This window comes from Zophobas morio, unplaced genomic scaffold (assembly GCF_036711695.1).
Source record: "Zophobas morio isolate AGI-343-1 ecotype UQ-CSIRO unplaced genomic scaffold, CSIRO_AGI_Zmor_V1 ptg000021l, whole genome shotgun sequence".
Classification (NCBI taxonomy): Eukaryota; Metazoa; Arthropoda; class Insecta; order Coleoptera; family Tenebrionidae; genus Zophobas; species Zophobas morio.
The window spans coordinates 22,794,481-22,814,225 of NW_026972126.1; the positions used below are offsets into that span (position 1 = coordinate 22,794,481).

Sequence of the window (19,745 nt, forward strand, 5' to 3'; positions counted from 1 at the left end):
ATTTTTCTTTTCCATACACAAAAAAAGTAAAGATATCTGCAAGTTTTTATTTAAAAAATTCCAAGGAAATAGTACACAAATTTTATGTTCCGAGACAGCAAACCCTAAACTTTATCTTTTGGTAAAAACCATCCATGTAGACACTTTGGGGCTGGTCCAGGAGTATCAAACTCAGCCCTCCCTACTTCCTCAAACGTCGCAGCGTCAAGAATCAAAAGACCAACTCTGTTGGTGTCATCTCCTCCCCAAACCATCGACGCCAAAACAACCCCATCATCTTCAAACTAAACAACTTTGTTCAAAAACACAACCTCTTAATCTTCCTACCTGGCTGTTAGGACGCGGCACGAAGACAGGTTCGCTGGGGTAGCAGTTATCCTCGCACCACGTTTTCCAAGTCTTCGTGACAGTATCGACCTTGATTATAGTTCCGGGGTTGGGCGCATCCACATCGGCGCTGATGGCGTAAAAGTACCTATACTTTCTCCCTAAAACAACAAGTCATTTTTGTTCGTTTCCAAACACAGCGGTACCTAAATATTGGTCGTAGTTGATTCGAGGAGTTTCGCAGCCCAAATCTGCCAGTTTTTCTGGTTTAACTAAGATCTCGTCTTGGAGATAGTAGGCTTCGGCTTTGGTGTTTGGTAGTCGTACAAGGTTCGAATGGGTTTTGGGTGGTTTTAGTGGAAGCACGAAACGAAGAGGTTTGGACCGGAACATCTCCGCATAGCGTTGGTTATGTTGCATGTTCTGGAAGAAGTACCTTTAGAAAGAGATGGGAAGATAAATGCGTACCTTCATAGCACTGATGTACATGCAGTCCAACATGGCGGGGTCGCGATAGGTGCAAATGTCGAGCACCACGTGATCAGATTCTTCGTACTGGTTTATAATATGGAGATAAAAAAAAGCGTCGGCGCAGAATTTGTACGCCAAATTTCCCGTTTTCCTACTTATTAGGTTAATCCGGGTCTGTAAAGATAGAGTTTCGTTAAGAGACAACGTCAGAAGAAAGATCTACTTTTTCGTGTTGGTACCACCGGAAGCAGCTGGCCATAGGCCGATTTGCTACTTTAGCGGCTAACATACCACCAATAGAAACCGCCAGTGGTTGCTCCACTAAGATAAAGTAGTTATCTGTTACACCTGCAATGAAGCGAATAGTACGTGTTATAAGTACGAACAGTGGTACTAACCAAACGTGTGCATGTATGATGGATGCAGAGGCCACTTTGCTGGAATCCCTGCAACTATCTTGGCTTGCGTAAACATGTCGCTCGACTCCCCCACACCTTAAACACACAGCTATTTCTAAACACACTTCTAGTACTAATAGTACCTTGCGTTTTCGGCGGGAAATGAACTATGACGTGATGCGGACCGGTAGGAAAAAACGACAGCGCCATATTGTACACAGATTTCGCGACAACATGGGGATGTGAAGTGTGATGCACTATAGAAACAAAATCACTAACATCCACCCTCCCTTCCGTTTCCAAGCTCGTCTGATTAACCCTATGAATCACAGGCATTTCCCCGAACGCATACACTTCATCCCCGAACGGATAAACCGAAATCATCGAATTATCCGACGTGTGTTTACTCTTCGGGTTAAAAATGGCAGCCACTCTACAAATTACATTATTATACAAAAACACGAAAAAAACGTAAGTAGTACCTTTGAAAAATCGTTCGACAAGGATCGGGTACCGCCGTCGTACCAAACTCAGTTAAAACAATCCTATTGGCTGCTTTGTTCGTCTTGAACACTTCTGATTGGAGAAAGCGACACTGGTACGACACGCCTCCGTTTTCAATGCAAAAACTTAACTACGAGTTAAGAATAATCAACGAAAAGCAAAGTTTTACCGGTGGAGTAAAGCAGAACTGTCAAACAAATGATCGAAAAAATCCTTGCCGACTTTGATGCTCCCGGGACCATTACGGAGTAGCGAACCTTGCAACCATGGGGGTATGGTACCGGTGATGGTACCTTTGATGGGTTCGACGAGTTCGCGCTCGCACGAACGCAACCATACGTTGGCGTCGCAGTTAGGGTAGTAATTGGGCTGCAAATGACAGAGGTAGAGGAGAATTTTGTATTTTTTGACTTACGTCGTTTGGGGTTTTTTTAGCTGGCAACGGCATCGCTACTGAAGTTGAACTAAATTAATTTTCTGATGTAAGGGGGTGTTTTATTGAATTACGTGGCTGGATAGGTCGAGGTTACGCTTTATCGATTTTCTTTGGTTGCAACTGAAAGCGAACTTAACGTGTGTTTATAAATAACACAAATCAAAATGTTGTGTTGTTTAAGTCTAAAAAGATTTTATAGAATTAGTAAAATTTTTTCTTACACAAAATATATATGTTGTTACTCACAGTACTAACTCACTTGGAAAGATATTTCTCTTGGTTTCTACAATTAACGTTTAAACATTTTTGCGATAGTGGTTTGATAACCCCTGCCATGCTTAAGTAGCAGCTTTTTTTTCAGAATTAGTACAACTGATATTGAAATATATTTCTGCATTTTTACTAACTGCGTAAAATGAGCAAGTTTTGGCAATTTGATTACCTAACTGTCCCATTCTTTACTACAGAAGTCGGCAAACTTGGGATTCAGGTTTACCGTGGTTGATATTCCACGTTAGTTGGCTTTGATCTAGAACTGTTTTGACATCCTTTCATTCACCTGTTGCATGACGTAACACGAAAGCGATTTCATCCGATGAACGAATTTTCGTCATGACAAGTCACTGTATTGCCTTATTTGCGTTATGTTACAAAACGCACGGTATGTTGTCATTTATTATACACATTCTGCGTCACTTTGAGCGTAATAACTAATAAATGAAACACTTATACTCTAGTAACATAGATTTATTTTTTCACCGCTGTATTGCTGGTTGCCTAACACAATTACCGTTGCTAATAACATTGCGGTTATCTATTTAGTGATATTTATATGAAGATGTTGTGGATAGACTACAAAAATAAAGCCTACGAAATAACCCCGGTAAAACAATGTACATAATTAACGTAAATTACTCAGTATGTTCTAGGACAACCCAGTCGAGTATCATAAGGCACAACTAGCCACCGCTGTCCTTGAAAATGACCCAAATACCTTAAGAACCTTGTTGGCCTCAGGAGGAATCGATTATGTCGACTCCACAAACAGCACTTTGCTACATCTGGCAATCGACTTTGACCAGTAACGAACGCCTCAAAAAAATTCTTCTCACGTGTTCACATGTTAACTTTCAGATCTGACATTGTTGACGTACTCCTGGCCACAGATGGCGTCCCCATCGACGCTGAAGCTGAACAAACCCCAGGTTTCGGTGTCGAAACACCACTTCTTTTCGCTATGAGATTCGACAAAGTAGATATAGCAAACAAATTAATCCACAGAGGTGCGGACATAAATTTGGTCGATAAATCGGGCAACTCGGCCCTGTATTATTGTTTAAACGCGTGGCCAAATTGCCATCTCGAAACGGCAAAAACTTTATTAGAGAAAGGGGCGGATGTTAACTGCGCAGAGGAAAAAAATGATCTGTTGACGAGCGCTTGTCAGATGAATCGGGTGGACGCTATTCACCTTCTTTTGTTTTACGGGGTTGAAGTACTCAAACCAGAAAGAGGAAAAGTCACACCGTTTGATGTAGCACGTCAAGAAATACAAGAAGTTCTTTTCGATTACATTTTTGACGGTGACAAGTACGACATGCGTTTGAAGACATTGGCTAGGATGAGGACTTCTCTTTTGGAAAGAATCGCGGATTATATTTCTGACGTTTGGTACTTAGATGACGAATACGAGGAACTTCTTATGTACGAAGTTGAAATAATGGAGTCGTTTTGTTTGACGTTGTTAATGGAAAGGTTCGGCCATGTCGTAAAGTACATACTGAAGAACTACCCCACGTTTCAGATGTTTAGCTCGAACGATGTTAGATCTGTAAACAATTTTAGTGCTTTAGTAAACAGCGACTATTGTGTTTACGTCGTGAAATACATAAATAAGTATAGACTGAAGGGTGGACTAGTGGAATATGCAACTGTTGGTGATTACGTTGCTCATTTGTCGACAATGAAAGATAACAGTCGATTGCTGGATCTAGTGACACAGTTGGTTCTACAGGGTGTTCGCTTTAATCAACTGGACGCCGGTGTGGTGTATCTCTACTTCGGGTTTTGCCCTTTGTTCAAATACATGATTATGGATCCAGAGCTTACGAAGACAGGATTACACCAACAAAAAGTGTTGATAGCGCAGTTAATTTACGACGTGAAAATGACTGTTAGGGATTTTATCGAGCAGTTGACGGATTCGCGTTTGTGGCATTTGGAGTCTTTGGAATTCGCTTTGGAACAGTTTTGTGACCAGCGAGTCAAAGAATACGGAATGAAATACAATAGGCTGAAATGTGAAGAGAAAGTGGAGAAGTTGCCACAGGTGCCTCTATTGGTAGAGTTGGCGAGGAATGTGGCTCGACAGCATATTATCGACTTCTATAAAGTGGAAAACTTTAAGACGTTTAGTGAAGTTCTAGAGACGCTTCCGATTTGTAAAGAAATTGTAACAATTCTGACTTTCGAAAAGAAATTGTATAGTTGAATGCTGAACTAAAATGTTTTTGTGTTCAAATAAAAAGTATTAATTTTGTTAAACTTACAATAATTTTTTAGTGATTTAAATTTGAAATCTCGATAATTCAGCGGTCGATTCCAGAGAAACGGTTCGAGTTATCAAAGAAACGAGGCCGGAAGTGAGTTCAAGAGCTCGAAATCTACAAGAAAATGTATTTAGTTAAGTTTCGAAAATGTCAAAATTTCACCGAAATTTGAAGAAGGGGGGACCATTGGAAAAATTTCACTTTTTAAAAAGTTGTCTAAAAATTATGAAAAAATTCAGGGACGTAGATCTCGACATGCTGATTCCAAAAATATAGACTGTTGATGGTGACGGAGCAGCATTTTCGAAAGAATCGATACGAAATGCGAATTTTTGAAGATTTCTAAAAATTTCGATATTTCGACGGTCGATTCCGGAAAAACGGTTCGAGTTATCAAAAAAACGAGGCCGGAAGTGGGTTCTAGAGTTCGAAATCTACAAGAAAATGTATTTAGTTAAGTTTCGGAAATTTCAAAATTTCACCGAAATTTGAAGAAGGGGGTACCATTGGAAAAATTTCACTTTTTAAAAAGTTGTCTAAAAATTATGAAAAAATTCAGGGACGTACATCTCGACATGCTGATGCCAAAAATATAGACTGTTGATGGTGACGGAGCAGCATTTTCGAAAGAATCGGTACAAAAAGCGAATTTCTGAAGATTTAAAACAATCTCGATATTTCAACGGCCGATTTCGGAAAAACGGTTCGAGTTACCAAAGAAATGAGGCCGAAAGTGAGTTCTAGAGCTCGAAATCTCCAAGAAAATGTATTTAGTTAACTTTAGAAAATGTCAAAATTTCACCGAAATTTGAAGAAGGGGGGACCACTGGAAAAATTTCACTTTTTAAAAAGTTGTCTAAAAATTATGAAAAAATTCGAAATGCCTAATTTATCGAATTTTCAAAAATTTCGATATTTCAACCGTCGATTCTGGAAAAACGTTTGCAGCTATCAAAGAATCGAGGCCGGAAGTGAGTACTAGAGCTAGAAATCTACAAGAAAATGTGGTCAGTTAGGTTTCGAAAATGTCAAAATTTGGCCGAAATTTGAAGAAGGGGGGACCATTGGAAAATTTTCACTTTTAAAAAAGTGTCTAAAAATTCTGAAAAAATTCAAGGACGTAGATCTCGACGTCCTGATTTCAAAAATATAGCCCGTTGATGGTCGCGAAGCGACATTTTCGAAAAAATCGGTACGAAATGCCTAATTTATTGAATTTTCAAAAATTTCGATATTTCAACCGTCGATTCTGGAAAAACGGTTGCAGCTATCAAAGAATCGAGGCCGGAAGTGAGTTCTCGAGCTCGAAATCTACAAGAAAATGTGCTCAGTTAGGTTTCGTAAGTGTCAAAATTTGGCCGAAATTTGAAGAAGGGGGGACCATTGGAAAATTTTCACTTTTGAAAAAGTCGTCTAAAAATTCTGAAAAAATTCAGGGAGGTAGATGTCGACGTGCTGATTCCAAAAATGTAGACTGTTGATGGTCGCGAAGCGACATTTTCGAAAAAATCGGTACGAAATGCCTAATTTATCGAATTTTCAAAAATTTCGATATTTCAACCGTCGATTCTGGAAAAACGGTTGCAGCTATCAAAGAATCGAGGCCGGAAGTGAGTACTAGAGCTAGAAATCTACAAGAAAATGTACTCAGTTAGGTTTCGAAAATGTCAAAATTTCGGCGAAATTTGAAGAAGGGGGGACCATTGAAAATTTTCACTTTTAAAAAAGTCGTCTAAAAATTCTGAAAAAATTCAGGGACGTAAATCTCGACGTGCTGATTCCAAAAATATAGACTGTTGATAGTCGCGAAGCGATATTTTCGTAAAAATCGGTACGAAATGAATAATTTATCGAATTTTCAAAAATTTCGATATTTCAACCGTCGATTCTGGAAAAACGGTTGCAGCTATCAAAGAATCGAGGCCGGAAATGAGTTCTGGAGCTCGAAATCTACAAGAAAATGTGGTCAGTTAGGTTTCGAAAATGTCAAAATTTCGGCGAAATTTGAAGAAGGGGGGACCATTAGAAAATTTTCACTTTTGAAAAAGTCGTTTAAAAATTCTGAAAAAATTCAGGGACGTAGATCTCGACGTGCTGATTCCAAAAATATGGACTGTTGATGGTCGCGGAGCGACATTTTCGAAAAAATCGGTACGAAATGCCTAATTTAACGAATTTTCAAAAATTTCGATATTTCAACCGTCGATTCTGGAAAAACGGTTGCAGCTATCAAAGAATCGAGGCCGGAAGTGAGTACTAGAGCTAGAAATCTACAAGAAAATGTACTCAGTTAGGTTTCGAAAATGTCAAAATTTCGGCGAAATTTGAAGAAGGGGGGACCATTGGAAAATTTTCACTTTTGAAAAAGTCGTTCAAAAATTCTGAAAAAATTCAGGGACGTAGATTTCGACGTGCTGATTCCAAAAATATAGACTGTTGATGGTCGCGGAGCGGCATTTTCAAAAAAATCGGTACGAGATGCCTAATTTATCGAATTTTCAAAAATTTCGATATTTCAACCGTGATTCTGGAAAAACGTTTGCAGCTATCAAAGAATCGAGGCCGGAAGTGAGTACTAGAGCTAGAAATCTACAAGAAAATGTGCTCAGTTAGGTTTCGAAAATGTCAAAATTTCGGCAAAATTTGAAGAAGGGGGGACCATTGGAAAATTTTCACTTTTGAAAAAGTCGTCTAAAAATTCTGAAAAAATTCAGGGACGAAGATCTCGACGTGCTGATTCCAAAAATATAGACTGTTGATAGTCGCGAAGCGATATTTTCGTAAAAATCGGTACGAAATGAATAATTTATCGAATTTTCAAAAATTTCGATATTTCAACCGTCGATTCTGGAAAAACGGTTGCAGCTATCAAAGAATCGAGGCCGGAAATGAGTTCTGGAGCTCGAAATCTACAAGAAAATGTGCTCAGTTAGGTTTCGAAAATGTCAAAATTTCGGCAAAATTTGAAGAAGGGGGGACCATTGGAAAATTTTCACTTTTGAAAAAGTCATCTAAAAATTCTGAAAAAATTCAGGGACGTAAATCTCGACGTGCTGATTCCAAAAATATAGACTGTTGATGGTGACGGAGCGACATTTTCAAAAAAATCGGTACGAAATGCCTAATTTATCGAATCTTCAAAAATTTCGATATTTCAACCGTCGATTCTGGAAAAACGATTGCAGCTATCAAAGAATCGAGGCCGGAAGTGAGTACTAGAGCAAGAAATCTACAAGAAAATGTACTCAGTTAGGTTTCGAAAATGTCAAAATTTCGGCGAAATTTGAAGAAGGGGGGACCATTGGAAAATTTTCACTTTTGAAAAAGTCGTCTTAAAATTCTGAAAAAATTCAGGGACGTAGATCTCGACGTGCTGATTCCAAAAATATAGACTGTTGATGGTCGCGGAGCGACATTTTCAAAAAAATCGGTACGAAATGCCTAATTTATCGAATTTTCAAAAAGTTCGATATTTCAACCGTCGATTCTGGAAAAACGGTTGCAGCTATCAAAGAATCGAGGCCGGAAATGAGTTCTGGAGCTCGAAATCTACAAGAAAATGTGCTCAGTTAGGTTTCGAAAATGTCAAAATTTCGGCAAAATTTGAAGAAGGGACCATTGGAAAATTTTCACTTTTGAAAAAGTCGTCTAAAAATTCTGAAAAAATTCAGGGACGTAGATCTCGACGTGCTGATTCCAAAAATATAGACTGTTGATGGTGACGGAGCAGCATTTTCGAAAGAATCGGTACGAAGTGCGAATTTTTGAAGATTTCTAAAAATCTCGATATTTCAACGGTCGATTCCGGAAAAACGGTTCGAGTTATCGAAGAAACGAGGCCGGAAGTGAGTTCTAGAGCTCGAAATCTACAAGAAAATGTATTTAGTTAAGTTTCGAAAATGTCAAAATTTCACCGAAAATTGAAGAAGGGGGGACCATTGGAAAATTTTCACTTTTAAAAAAGTTGTCTAAAAATTGTGAAAAAATTCAGGGACGTAGATCTCGACATGCTGATTCCAAAAATATAAATTGTTGATGATGACCGAGCAGCATTTTCGAAAGAATCGGTACGAAATGCGAATTTTTGAGAATTTCTAAAAATCTCGATATTTCAACAGTCGATTCCGGAAAAACGGTTCGAGTTATCAAAAAAACGAGGCCGGAAGTGAGTTCTAGAGCTCGAAATCTACAAGAAATTGTATTTAGTTAAGTTTCGAAAGTGTCAAAAATTCACCGAAATTTGAAGAAGGGGGGACCATTGGAAAATTTTCACTTTTTAAAAAGTTGTCTAAAAATTATGAAAAAATTCAGGGACGTAGATCTCGACATGCTGATTTCAAAAATATAGACTGTTGATGGTGACGGAGCAGCATTTTCGAAAGAATCGATACGAAAAGCGAATTTCTGAAGATTTAAAAAAATCTCGATATTTCAACGGTCGATTCCGGAAAAACGGTTCGAGTTATCAAAGAAACGAGGCCGAAAGTGAGTTCTAGAGCTCGAAATCTAAAAGAAAATGTATTTAGTTAAGTTTCGAAAATGTCCAAATTTCACCGAAATTTGAAGAAGGGGGGACCATTGGAAAAATTTCACTTTTTAAAAAGTTGTCTAAAAATTATGAAAAAATTCAGGGACGTAGATCTCGACATGCCGATTCCAAAAATTTAGACTGTTGGTGGTGACGGAGCAGCATTTTCGAAAGAATCGGTACCAAAAGCGAATTCCTGAAGGTTTAAAAAAATCTCGATATTTCAACGGTCGATTCCGGAAAAACGGTTCGAGTTATCAAAGAAACGAGGCCGGAAATGCGTTCTAGAGTTCGAAATCTACAAGAAAATGTATTTAGTTAAGTTTCGAAAATGTCAAAATTTCACCGAAATTTGGGACCATTGGAAAAATTTCACTGTTTTAAAGTTGTCTAAAAATAATGAAAAAATTCATGGACGTAGATCTCGACATGCTGATTCCAAAAATATAGAGTGTTGATGGTGACGGAGCAGCATTTTCGAAAGAATCTGTATGAAATGCGAATTTTTAAGAATTTCTAAAAATCTCGATATTTCAACGATCGAAAGAATCGACAAGAAAATGTAGAACATTCCACTTTTTAAAAAGTTGTTTAAAATTTATAATTAAGGATCACCGAAGTATATGCAACCAATTATACATTCTTCTGGACAAAAATCTAAGCGGAATTTGATTTCTCCGGAAAAGTTTACGAATTAAAAAAAAAGGTGTTATTTTTCCTGTGTAGTTTTTGAAGTAATTTAATAGGTTAGTATAAATTACCAATGAGGTTGCTCTTTGATACATATAATAATAGTAATCATGCTGCATTATTACGCATAAACTAATAATGCTTTTATTGTACAATAAAACATGTGCAAGGTTAAACAGACATCAGACATCACTATAATTATTACTATTTTTTGATCTTTGACATTCCAACAAAGTTTGCTTGTTTACAAAAACCTGAAAAACTCGAATAAAGCAAAAAAAAAACGCAGCAATAGAACTATTACAGAACGCCGACAAGCAACAGCAAACTTCGAAAACGAAGAATCGGAAAAACCTAAATAGGGAAAATTTGAGCGCCTTTCTCGAAGTTTTCTTTGTCGCGCTTTGTAATAGTTTTATTAATCTAATTATTCATTCCAGTTTCGTAGACAAACAGTTCCATATAGGGGAGTTTGACCCGATTAACAGACAAACATAATTTGAATTAACCTGTCATTTGTCTCAAGGGTACAGGGACCAAACGAGACATCTCACCCGAAATGGAAAAATGACCCATTTATGCGTATTTTGATCTACATTAAAGACGTTTAAAAAATTTTGATATCTCCGTATGCCGTACAGGTTATAATAATAATAATAATAAAATTTACAGTCTTTGCATTAACATAGTTAATTTAACATAAAACTTTATAGGCAGTTTAAAAGCGGGGAACTGATCGACTTTATTGCAGACGGTTTTAGAACCGTCGTAATTTTTCTTTTTAGTGTTAAGACTAAGAGTGACTAAATATATATCTTACTTTTGTACCCTTTATTTCTAAACCAATAATGCCAACTGCACGACTATGCATGGCCTAGTGGAAGTCAAAATTTTTCGATCGACAGTTTTGATAATGGCAAATTTTCAAATTCATTAATTTTAAATACTGAACTGAAATTAGCTTATCTGGGTTAATCCTGCTCTCGCGTGCATAAAAGCTCACGATATGTCCATCCATTTTCAGCTTTCGTTTTACAGCCTTGGGTATTTTTAATTAACAAGTACGTTTATTTTAACCTCGATCGCATCATTAAACGAGCAAAGAGTAAGATTTATTGTTTATTACAATAAAACCCGTATTACAGGATGATATATAAATATAAAAACAAGTGACTAGCGTTTGCCGTCACAAGTGATTTTGACGTCAGAACTGAATCATGTACAGCTCGAACATTACCGAAAGAGCAAAAAAGAACTTTTACGAATCATTCGGACGAACCGAGGAAAGGGTGGACGATGACGTCAACACAATCAAAGAGTGGATGAAATCGCAGCCGCACCTTCCAGAATTAATCGGTAATTCATCCCCCAAATTTTCTACCACTAAAACTAATAGTTTTCAGAGAACGTCAAAATCAAAAACTTCCTCAACTTAAATAAATTCAGCTTGGAGAAAACGAAAGAGAAGATTGACATGTACTACACCATTCGTTCCATAATTCCGGAATTTTTCCAAGAGAGTAACCCCAAATCTGAGCTTATACAACGAGTGTTTCGTGAAATGTAAGTCTGTGTTGTGTTGCGGCGTCGCTGACTTTTGTTTTTCAAGGTACCTGGCGGTGTTCCCGGTTCCTGTAGACGACCACAGTCGGGTTTATTTAGCAAAGGGAAAGCACATGGGTTCCACGAACCCACCAGAGTTGACAAGTCTTTGGTACGACGTTTACGAAGTGAGACTGTACGAAGACTTCATGGTCGACGACATTCTCGTTTTTGACGTGAGCACTTTCACTGTGAACGACACCAAAAAGCTCACCCCGATTTTTCTCTCCAAGTTTTTCAATATTTACAAGGTGACGACTAAACCCGAAGCCGTAGACTCAACACAAGTGATTTTTGTTTTTTCCAGAAAGTGTATTCGATTCGGATGAAGAAGATGATTTGCATTAATTGTCCCACTTTCTTTTCGGTTGTTGGTACTGTCATAAAAACTGTTCTTCCAGCTAAACTTTTTGACAGGGTGGAGTTCTGTCCAGACGATTCCGCTTTGAAGAAGTTATTGCCGAAAGAAGTACTACCGAAGGACTATGGAGGCGAAGGACCCTCACTGGAAGAGATGAATGGTACGATTGTCTGAAACAACGCACGATAAATTAATACACTTTTTAGAAAAGTTGAAAATGAAGCTTTCCGAGTACCAAGAGCGGTTTGACAAGCTAGATACGCTGAGAGTTGATGAAAAACTTCGCCCGGAGAAGCTGAACAACGACGAAGTTTTGGGATACTATGGGAGTTTCAGGCAAATCAGTGTGGACTAATTTTGCTGAAAGGACCCACATAGGGAAGAACTGTGCCAAATTTACGAGTAGATCGATTTAGTGGTTGATGTGTATTTTGCGCATTTATTTTTGGTTAATAAACCTACGGTGCAACAAGTTGCATTTTCTGCTTTTGTCTGACCTCTTACAGCCTTCGGCATTTTAATCAGTACTAAAAATTATTTTAACCTTGACCACACCATTAAAACAGACAAGATTACGATTTATTATTTCTTAAAGAAAAACTTGTATAACAGGATGAAGTATAAATTTACATATAAAATTAAGTACGCCGCGTTTGGCATCACACATGCTCTCAACTCTCTAACTTTAACCATGTTCAGCTTGAAGATAACTGACGAAGCGAAAAAAAACTTCTACGAATCGTTTGGAAGAACCGAAGAAAGTGTGGACGATGACGTCACCATTATCAAAGAGTGGATGAAAACGCAGCCTCACCTCCCCGAACTAATGGGTAAACCCTCCCCCAAACTTTCTACCACTAAAACTATAGTTTTCAGAGGACGTCAAAATCAAAAACTTCCTCAGCTTAAACAAATTCAGTCTGGAAAAAACTAAAGAGAAGATCGACATGTACTACACCATCCGGGCCCTAATTCCCGATTTCTTCGCAGAGAGCAACCCCAAGTCCGACTTAATCCGACGAGTCTTCGACCAAATGTAAGTCCTAATCGTTTAAAACTACCCTACACAACTGTGACTTACATGGTAGGTACATGGCGATTTTCCCGACTCTGGTCGATGGGGTCACCCGTGTTTACCTAGCCAAAGGTAAGTCTCCCAGTTCCATGCACCCCTTCGAACTCACCAACCTCTGGTACGACGTGTACGAACTCCGACTATCCGAAGACTTCATGATCGACGAAATCCTCATTTTCGACGTGGACTCCTTCGCCCTCAACGACGTGAAGAAACTCACTCCGATGTACATGTCAAAATTTTTCGCCGTTTATAAGGTGAGTCTCGAACTACTGGAAAGCCTCTGATTTCTAGTTTTGTAGAAAGTCTACGCGATTCGGATGAAGAAACTCATCATCATGAACTGCCCCAGCTTCTTTTCCGTTATTGCGACGATTTTAAAAGCAGTTTTGCCGCCTAAGCTGTTTGAGAGGGTGGAGTTTTGTCCGGATGATTCCGCTGTGAAGAGGTTGTTTCCGAAAAAGGTGCTTCCGAAAGATTACGGGGGCGAAGGACCTAGTTTGGAAGAAATGAACGGTAGGATTTGAGAAAAACTATACTTGAAGTAAATTGGCGTTTTAGAAATGTTGAAGGCGAAGCTCGCTGAGCACCAAGACAGGTTTGACAAGTTGGACGCAATGAGGGTCGATGAAAGACTGCGTCCCGAGAAGCTCAGCAATGATGACATTTTGGGGTACTACGGGAGTTTCAAGAAACTGGATGTAGATTAAGTATGTTACAAGCTGTTAGGTGATTATTCCATACTCAAATAAAGTGTTGTTGATGTTATAGTGGGATTTATAAACTTGCAGTTGACGTTTACCATTTTAGACATGTTTTAAGTTTCTTGTTGTCGAAATAAGTCTGCACATATTAGGAAAAAAGTGGAAAATATAAGCCCCGCCCACCCACCCCATCTCAATTGTGATGATTTTTTTTATTCGTCGTGAGCCAAGAGGGTGGAGCATAACTGCAAAATCCTTATTTCTCTACGAGAAATTAAAAACATGTTTTTGAGTATAGTGTTATTCAAAGACTATTTTGTATATTAAGAAAAAAATAAAGGCAAAGATTAGACCCCACCCATACCCGCCCCGATCCCAATTCTCAAATGTGATGAATTTTTCATTCGTTGTCGGGTCGAGGGGCGGGACTTAATTGAAAGATATATATTTGTCCACAAGAATTTACTATTTTAAACAAGTTTTAAGTTTCTTGTTCTGAAAAGACGACAACGTCTAATAAGAAAAACGGCAAAATATAAGCCCCGCCCACCCACCCTATCTCTATTGTGATGATCTTTTTTATTCGTCGTGAGCCGAGAGGGCGGAGGTTAACTGCAAATTATTTCTCTACGGGAAATTAAAAACATGTTTTTAAGTATCGTGTCATTCAAAACATACTATGTAAATCTGTTAAAAAAACTTAAAGCCAAACATTAAGCCCCACCTATACTTGCCCTGATCTAAATAGTAATGAAGTTTTCATTCGTTGGCAGACTTGGGGCGGAGCCTAAATACCAAATCCATATTTCCTTAAAAAAATTTACCAAGTTAAATATGTTTTAGGTTTCTAAGGATAAAAGAATCGTCACAATTGAGAAGGGGTGGGTGGGGGGATCTATTTTTTGCCTTTTTTTTTTCTTTAATACACGCAGTACATATTTTTTGAACAACACAATACTCAAAAACATGTTTTTAATCTCTTGTGAAAAAATAAGTATTTTGCAGTTAAGCTCTACCCCCTAGGTTCACGAGTAAAAAAAAGAAATCATCACAATTGCGGTAGGGTGGGTGGGCGGGCTAACATTTTGTCTTTTTGTTTTAATATGTGTACACTTCTTTTCACAACATGAAACTTTTTATTGTACTGTTTATTGATTTTGCAATTACGCTCCGCCCCATAATTACAAAATTCATATTTCCTTGCAAAAATTTAACCATATTATAAGTTTCTTGTCGTGAAAAGATGGCTATGTATATTAAGAAAAAAAAGGCAAAATATAAGCCCCGCCCACCCGCCCTATCTCAATTGTGATGATTTTTTTAATGGTTAGGTATATTTTGTGAATTACACGATACTCAAAAACATGTTTTTAATTTCTTGTAAAGAAATAAGTATTTTGCAGTTAAGCTCCACCCCCTTAGTTCACGGCGAATAAAAAAATAATCACAATTGCGATAGGGTGGGTGGGCGGGTTGACATTCTATCTTTTATTTAGAACATGTTTAAAATGGAAAATTTGTATAAGGAAATATTGATTTTGCAATTACGCTCCGCCCCATAATTACAAAATTCATATTTCCTTGCAAAAATTTAACATTTTAACCATATTATAGGTTTCTTGTCGTGAAAAGATGGCTATGTATATTAAGAAAAAAAGGCACAATATAAGCCCCGCCCACCCGCCCTATCGCAATTGTGATGACTTTTATATTCGTCGTGAGCCAAGAGGGCGAAGCTTAATTGCAAAATCCTTAGTTTTCCACGAAAAATTGCCATGTGAAATATGTTCTTATGTAATCGTGTTATAAAAAGAAAACTAAATGTTTTAATTAAAAAAGAAAACCAAAAGAGAAGCCCCACCCAACCGTCTCGATCTCAATCGTGGAGAATTTTTCATTTGTTGTCAGAACGCGGGGCGGAGCATAATTGCAAAATCGATGTTTCCGTATACAAATGTACTATTTTAAACATGTTTTAAGTTCCTTATTGTGAAAAGATGACTACACATATTAAAAAAAGGCAAAATAAATGTAGCCCTGCCCACCCACCCTATTTCAATTGTGATGAATTTTTCATTCGTTGCCACATCTAGGGGCGTGGCTTAATTACAAGATTCATATTTATCTACAAGAATTTACCATTTTAAGCATGTTTTAGGTTTCTTGTTCTGAAACAACGACTACGTATATTAAGAAAAAAGGCAAAATATAAGCTCCGCCCACCCGCCCTATCTCAATTGTAATGATTTTTTTAATGGTCGTATTTTTTGACCAACACGCTACTCAAAAGCATGTTTTTAATTTCTTGTAAAGAAATAAGTATTTTGCAGTTAAGCTCCGCCCCCTTAGTTCACGGCAAATAAAAAAATAATCACAATTGCAATAGGGCGGGTGGGCGGGCTGACATTCTATCTTTTATTTAGAACATGTTTAAAATGGAAAATTTGTATAAGGAAATATCGATTTTGCAATTACGCTCCGCCCCATAATCACAAAATCCATATTTCCTTGTAAAAATTTAACATTTTAACCATATTCTAAGTTTCTTGTCGTGAAAAGATGGCTATGTATATGTATTAAGAAAAAAAGGCACAATATAAGCCCCGCCCACCCGCCCTATCGCAATTTTGATGACTTTTATATTCGTCGTGAGCCAAGAGGGCGAAGCTTAATTGCAAAATTCTTAGTTTTCCACGAAAAATTGCCATGTGACATATGTTCTTATGTAATCGTGTTATAAAAAGAAATCTAAATGTATGTATTAATTAAAAAAGAAAACTAAAAGAGAATCCCCACCCATCCATCTGGATCTCAATCGTTAAGAATTTTTCATTCGTTGTCAGACCGCGGGCGGAGCATAATTGCAAAATCGATGTTTCCCTATACAAATGTACTATTTTAAACATGTTTTAAGTTCCTTATTGTGAAGAGATGACCACACATATTAAAAAAAGGCAAAATAAATGTAGCCCCGCCCACCCACCCTATTTCAATTGTGATGAATTTTTCATTCGTTGTCACATCTAGGGGCGGGGTTTAATTGTAAGATCTATATTTATCTACAAGAATTTACCATTTCAAGCATGTTTTAGGTTTCTTGTTTTGAAATAACGACTACGGCTATTAAGAAAAAAGGTTAAATATAAGCCCCGCCCACCCGCCCTATCTCAATTGTGATGATTTTTTTAATGGTCGTATTTTTTGAACAACACGCGACGCAAAAGCATGTTTTTCATTTCTTGTAAAGAAATGAGTATTTTGCAGTTAAGCTCCGCCCCCTTGGTTAACGGCGAATAAAAAAATAAGCACAATTGCGATGGAGTGGGTGGGCGGGCTGACATTTTATCTTTTATTTGGAACATGTTTAAAATGCTAAATTTGTATAAGGAGATATCGATTTTGCAATTACGCTCCGCCCCATAATGTTCTAAGTTTATTGTTGTGAAAAGATGGCCATGTATATTAAGAAAAAAAAGGCAAAATATAAGCCCCGCCCACCCGCCCTATATCAATTGTGATGATTTTTTTATTCGCCTTGGGCCAAAGGGACGGAGCTTAATTGCAACACTACAAGAAATAAAGAACACGTTTTTGAGTATCGTGTTGTCCAAAGAATGTTATGAACCAATGTATATTAAGAAAAAAACAAGCCAAATATTAAGCCCCACCCATATCCATCCCAAGCGCAATTGTGATGAATTTTTCAATGGTTGTCACAGGGAGAGGCGGAGCCTAATTGCAAAAGCGATACTTTCCTACAAACATTTTACACATATGTGTTTAAAAGCGACAAGTTTATAAATCGACCTTATACATACAAAATTAGTTAGCCCAGAAACACTTCCCACACTACAACGCAATATAATTGGTTGCCTATGCAAACTATAAAATTAATCTTTTTTTTTTTCACAGTGTATATGTAGGTACTATTTATATAATCACATATTAACATATTATAAAACAGAGGCAAAAAAAGAAAGTGGATTAGCAAATTAATGTGTCAAAATGGTAAAACTTTACTACATTTACGTGTCAAATTTTAATTTGACACTTCCTACACTCAAAAGTCAAGTATAGTTGGTTGCCTATGTATGCTGGAAGGGAACAAAATCACGTTTACGAACCTCGAACGAACCAAAGTAAACAATCTTGAGTCCAGAGTTGAATCATATAAATCTTACTAATGGATGGTGACGACGACATCGGGGGTTTGTGGTGTTATTATCCAATTTCCACCTCTGTACGGATCCAGAATAAGTTGTTGTAAGTCAAGCTAAAACCTACTTTTTAGTTTAAGAGTCTCAAGTCCCAATTGGCCTCTGCTGTTGACAACAACAAACCAGCTAAGTTAAGACGTACACTAGCTGAAAGTGGAGGAATCCGTTTGAGGGACGCCGCAGGAAGAACTTTAATACATTACGCGGTTCAACGCCAAAGGTACAAATTACTTCACACAAAAAAGTTTTATTTGAAGTTGTTTTTATAGGTTAGGAATCCTTGACGTGTTATTAAACACAGAGGGCGCACCGATCGACGTCGAGGACTGGAACCTCCAAGAGACGCCTCTGTCGTTGGCTTTGCGAACACGCGCGGAACCTCTAGCAATTAAACTAATTGAAGAGGGTGCCGATGTCAATGTTGTAGATATCAGGCGACGTTCGCCCTTATTGCATGCGGTGTCAAATAGGTGTTTGCAAGCTTGTAGACTTTTGCTCAACAAGGGTGTCGATATGAACCTGGGTAGTGACACAGGACAGACGCCTTTATTGGTTGCTTGTAAAAAAAACTGGGTTGAGGGTGTCTGTATGCTTTTGTACTACGGAGTTGATGCAACGTCAATCGTATTAGCGGCCAATGCACAATTAACGCGCATTCCTTTAGAAATACAAGACATCTTGTCAGACTATATCTTCGACGACTACAAAATTCCCGTGCATTTAAATGTTCTAATGGAAGCTATGACTTCTCAGACTGCCTTTAGTGACACGCTATTACAAAAGGTGTCTCAAATTTTGTACAAGAAAGAGGAGTTTGACCATCTCGTCTGCAAAATTCCGCGCTTGAAGTCACATTATTTGCAGCTCTTTATAGAACAGTTTGAATGTGCGTTGATAGATTTGATTTTGCACGATGATCCGCTTCTGGTGTTTGGTGAATTCTTGAAGCGCGACACAAATTCACCAGAGGAAAATGCTACGGCGATCGAGAACTTGTCCCTCCTTGTCAGGAGTCATTTATGCTCTTGTATGGTCAAGAGTATAAATAACGACAGCAGAAATCCCGGTTACAAATACACAGTCGGTGATTTTTTTAAGCAGTTGCCTAAGTTGAGTGAAACCCAGATTAAAATACTAATGGATGTAGTGTCGCAGCTCTTGAAGCAAGGTCTCCGAATTAACTATTACGATCTCGGTGTTGTCTACGTCAAGTACGGTTACTGTCCACTTTTTAAACAGATGAGTCTGTTGAATGTTGGTAACTCCTATATGAGAAAAAAGCGCAAACAACTTCTGCCGCAGCTGATTTGTGATGTTAAAATGACGATGGAGGAGTTTTTAGTGAACAACGACCAGTACGACTCCAATTATTTGCATCTAGTACTGGATCACTTCAGCCATCCTCAACTAAAGGAGATTTTTTTGAACGTGAGTGATAAGTTTGAAAGGAAAGTGAAGAGGTTACCGCAGGTTCCCCTGTTGATTGAGTTGGCCAGAAATGCAACCCGGAAGCATCTGGTCGACTTTTATAAAATCAGAAATTTTAGACAGTTGGCGTGGGTTGTGAGAATGTTGAATATGCCGGAAAAGTGCAGGAAAATTCTCACGTTTGAAGAGAAACTTTATCCATGAAAATGTGCCATTTATGGGGTATTTGTACCCAGTTTTGTATTGAATATGGTCTGGTGACCATTTTAATAAAGAGTTATTTTCTGAATTGCTGCCTTTTTTTCAGATTTTGGGGAATTAAAAATTATTACAGTTACCACCTGGTGGAAAAATAAATAAACGAATAAGTGTTTGAATGTCAATTATTACACGGGCATAAATTTTAAAGCAACGCATTACTGGCTGCTTATCCTTCTGTACGCGTCTGAACACAG

General features: G+C 37.8%; 4 protein-coding genes across 6 annotated transcripts; 3 read left to right on the top strand and 1 right to left on the bottom strand.

The window, feature by feature from the left end:
- Positions 1-27: 27 nt before the first annotated feature.
- Positions 28-17,851, bottom strand: LOC135133308 (carotenoid isomerooxygenase). 3 transcript variants are annotated; one of them, XM_064061666.1, is made up of 12 exons: positions 2,383-2,919; positions 2,208-2,318; positions 2,116-2,153; positions 1,870-2,069; positions 1,679-1,825; positions 1,340-1,629; positions 1,197-1,292; positions 1,022-1,146; positions 796-972; positions 534-750; positions 328-488; positions 28-284 (listed from the first exon to the last, which is right to left on the bottom strand). In XM_064061666.1, exons 3-12 carry the CDS (start codon positions 2,146-2,148, stop codon positions 105-107), a joined length of 1,626 nt encoding a protein of 541 aa, XP_063917736.1. In that variant the 5' UTR covers positions 2,149-2,153; positions 2,208-2,318; positions 2,383-2,919; the 3' UTR covers positions 28-104. The 3 variants fall into 3 exon arrangements, with proteins under 3 accessions (XP_063917736.1, XP_063917734.1, XP_063917735.1); XM_064061664.1 differs by lacking the exons at positions 2,208-2,318; positions 2,383-2,919 and adding an exon at positions 17,770-17,851; XM_064061665.1 differs by having other exon boundaries at positions 2,116-2,318.
- LOC135133310 (uncharacterized) lies at positions 2,918-4,955 on the top strand. Its single transcript, XM_064061669.1, has 3 exons — positions 2,918-3,019; positions 3,066-3,217; positions 3,271-4,955. Exons 1-3 carry the CDS (start codon positions 2,969-2,971, stop codon positions 4,625-4,627), a joined length of 1,560 nt encoding a protein of 519 aa, XP_063917739.1. The 5' UTR covers positions 2,918-2,968; the 3' UTR covers positions 4,628-4,955.
- On the top strand, positions 11,085-13,709 carry LOC135132930 (uncharacterized). The gene is made up of 10 exons (XM_064061152.1): positions 11,085-11,259; positions 11,307-11,466; positions 11,513-11,756; positions 11,813-12,026; positions 12,073-12,219; positions 12,367-12,696; positions 12,743-12,902; positions 12,955-13,198; positions 13,244-13,457; positions 13,503-13,709. The coding sequence occupies exons 1-10, from the start codon at positions 11,121-11,123 to the stop codon at positions 13,649-13,651; spliced, it is 2,001 nt and encodes a 666-aa protein (XP_063917222.1). The 5' UTR covers positions 11,085-11,120; the 3' UTR covers positions 13,652-13,709.
- On the top strand, positions 17,796-19,579 carry LOC135133309 (uncharacterized). The gene is made up of 3 exons (XM_064061668.1): positions 17,796-17,885; positions 17,937-18,082; positions 18,132-19,579. Exons 1-3 carry the CDS (start codon positions 17,829-17,831, stop codon positions 19,492-19,494), a joined length of 1,566 nt encoding a protein of 521 aa, XP_063917738.1. The 5' UTR covers positions 17,796-17,828; the 3' UTR covers positions 19,495-19,579.
- The last annotated feature ends 166 nt before the right edge of the window (positions 19,580-19,745 follow it).

Coding starts and splice junctions, on each gene's coding strand:
- LOC135133310 (XM_064061669.1), top strand. CDS start 2,969: ATGAAGATGTTGTGGATAGACTACAAAAATAAAGCCTACGAAATAACC. Junction 3,020..3,065: donor AAGCCTACGAAATAACCCCG/GTAAAACAATGT, acceptor AGTATGTTCTAG/GACAACCCAGTCGAGTATCA. Junction 3,218..3,270: donor CTGGCAATCGACTTTGACCA/GTAACGAACGCC, acceptor GTTAACTTTCAG/ATCTGACATTGTTGACGTAC.
- LOC135132930 (XM_064061152.1), top strand. CDS start 11,121: ATGTACAGCTCGAACATTACCGAAAGAGCAAAAAAGAACTTTTACGAA. Junction 12,220..12,366: donor CAGGCAAATCAGTGTGGACT/AATTTTGCTGAA, acceptor TTGTCTGACCTC/TTACAGCCTTCGGCATTTTA. Junction 13,458..13,502: donor TAGTTTGGAAGAAATGAACG/GTAGGATTTGAG, acceptor TTGGCGTTTTAG/AAATGTTGAAGGCGAAGCTC.
- LOC135133309 (XM_064061668.1), top strand. CDS start 17,829: ATGGATGGTGACGACGACATCGGGGGTTTGTGGTGTTATTATCCAATT. Junction 17,886..17,936: donor ATTATCCAATTTCCACCTCT/GTACGGATCCAG, acceptor CCTACTTTTTAG/TTTAAGAGTCTCAAGTCCCA. Junction 18,083..18,131: donor TACGCGGTTCAACGCCAAAG/GTACAAATTACT, acceptor TTGTTTTTATAG/GTTAGGAATCCTTGACGTGT.
- LOC135133308 (XM_064061664.1), bottom strand. CDS start 17,848: ATGTCGTCGTCACCATCCATTAGTAAGATTTATATGATTCAACTCTGG. Junction 1,147..1,196: donor ATCATACATGCACACGTTTG/GTTAGTACCACT, acceptor GCTTCATTGCAG/GTGTAACAGATAACTACTTT. Junction 751..795: donor TGTACATCAGTGCTATGAAG/GTACGCATTTAT, acceptor TACTTCTTCCAG/AACATGCAACATAACCAACG.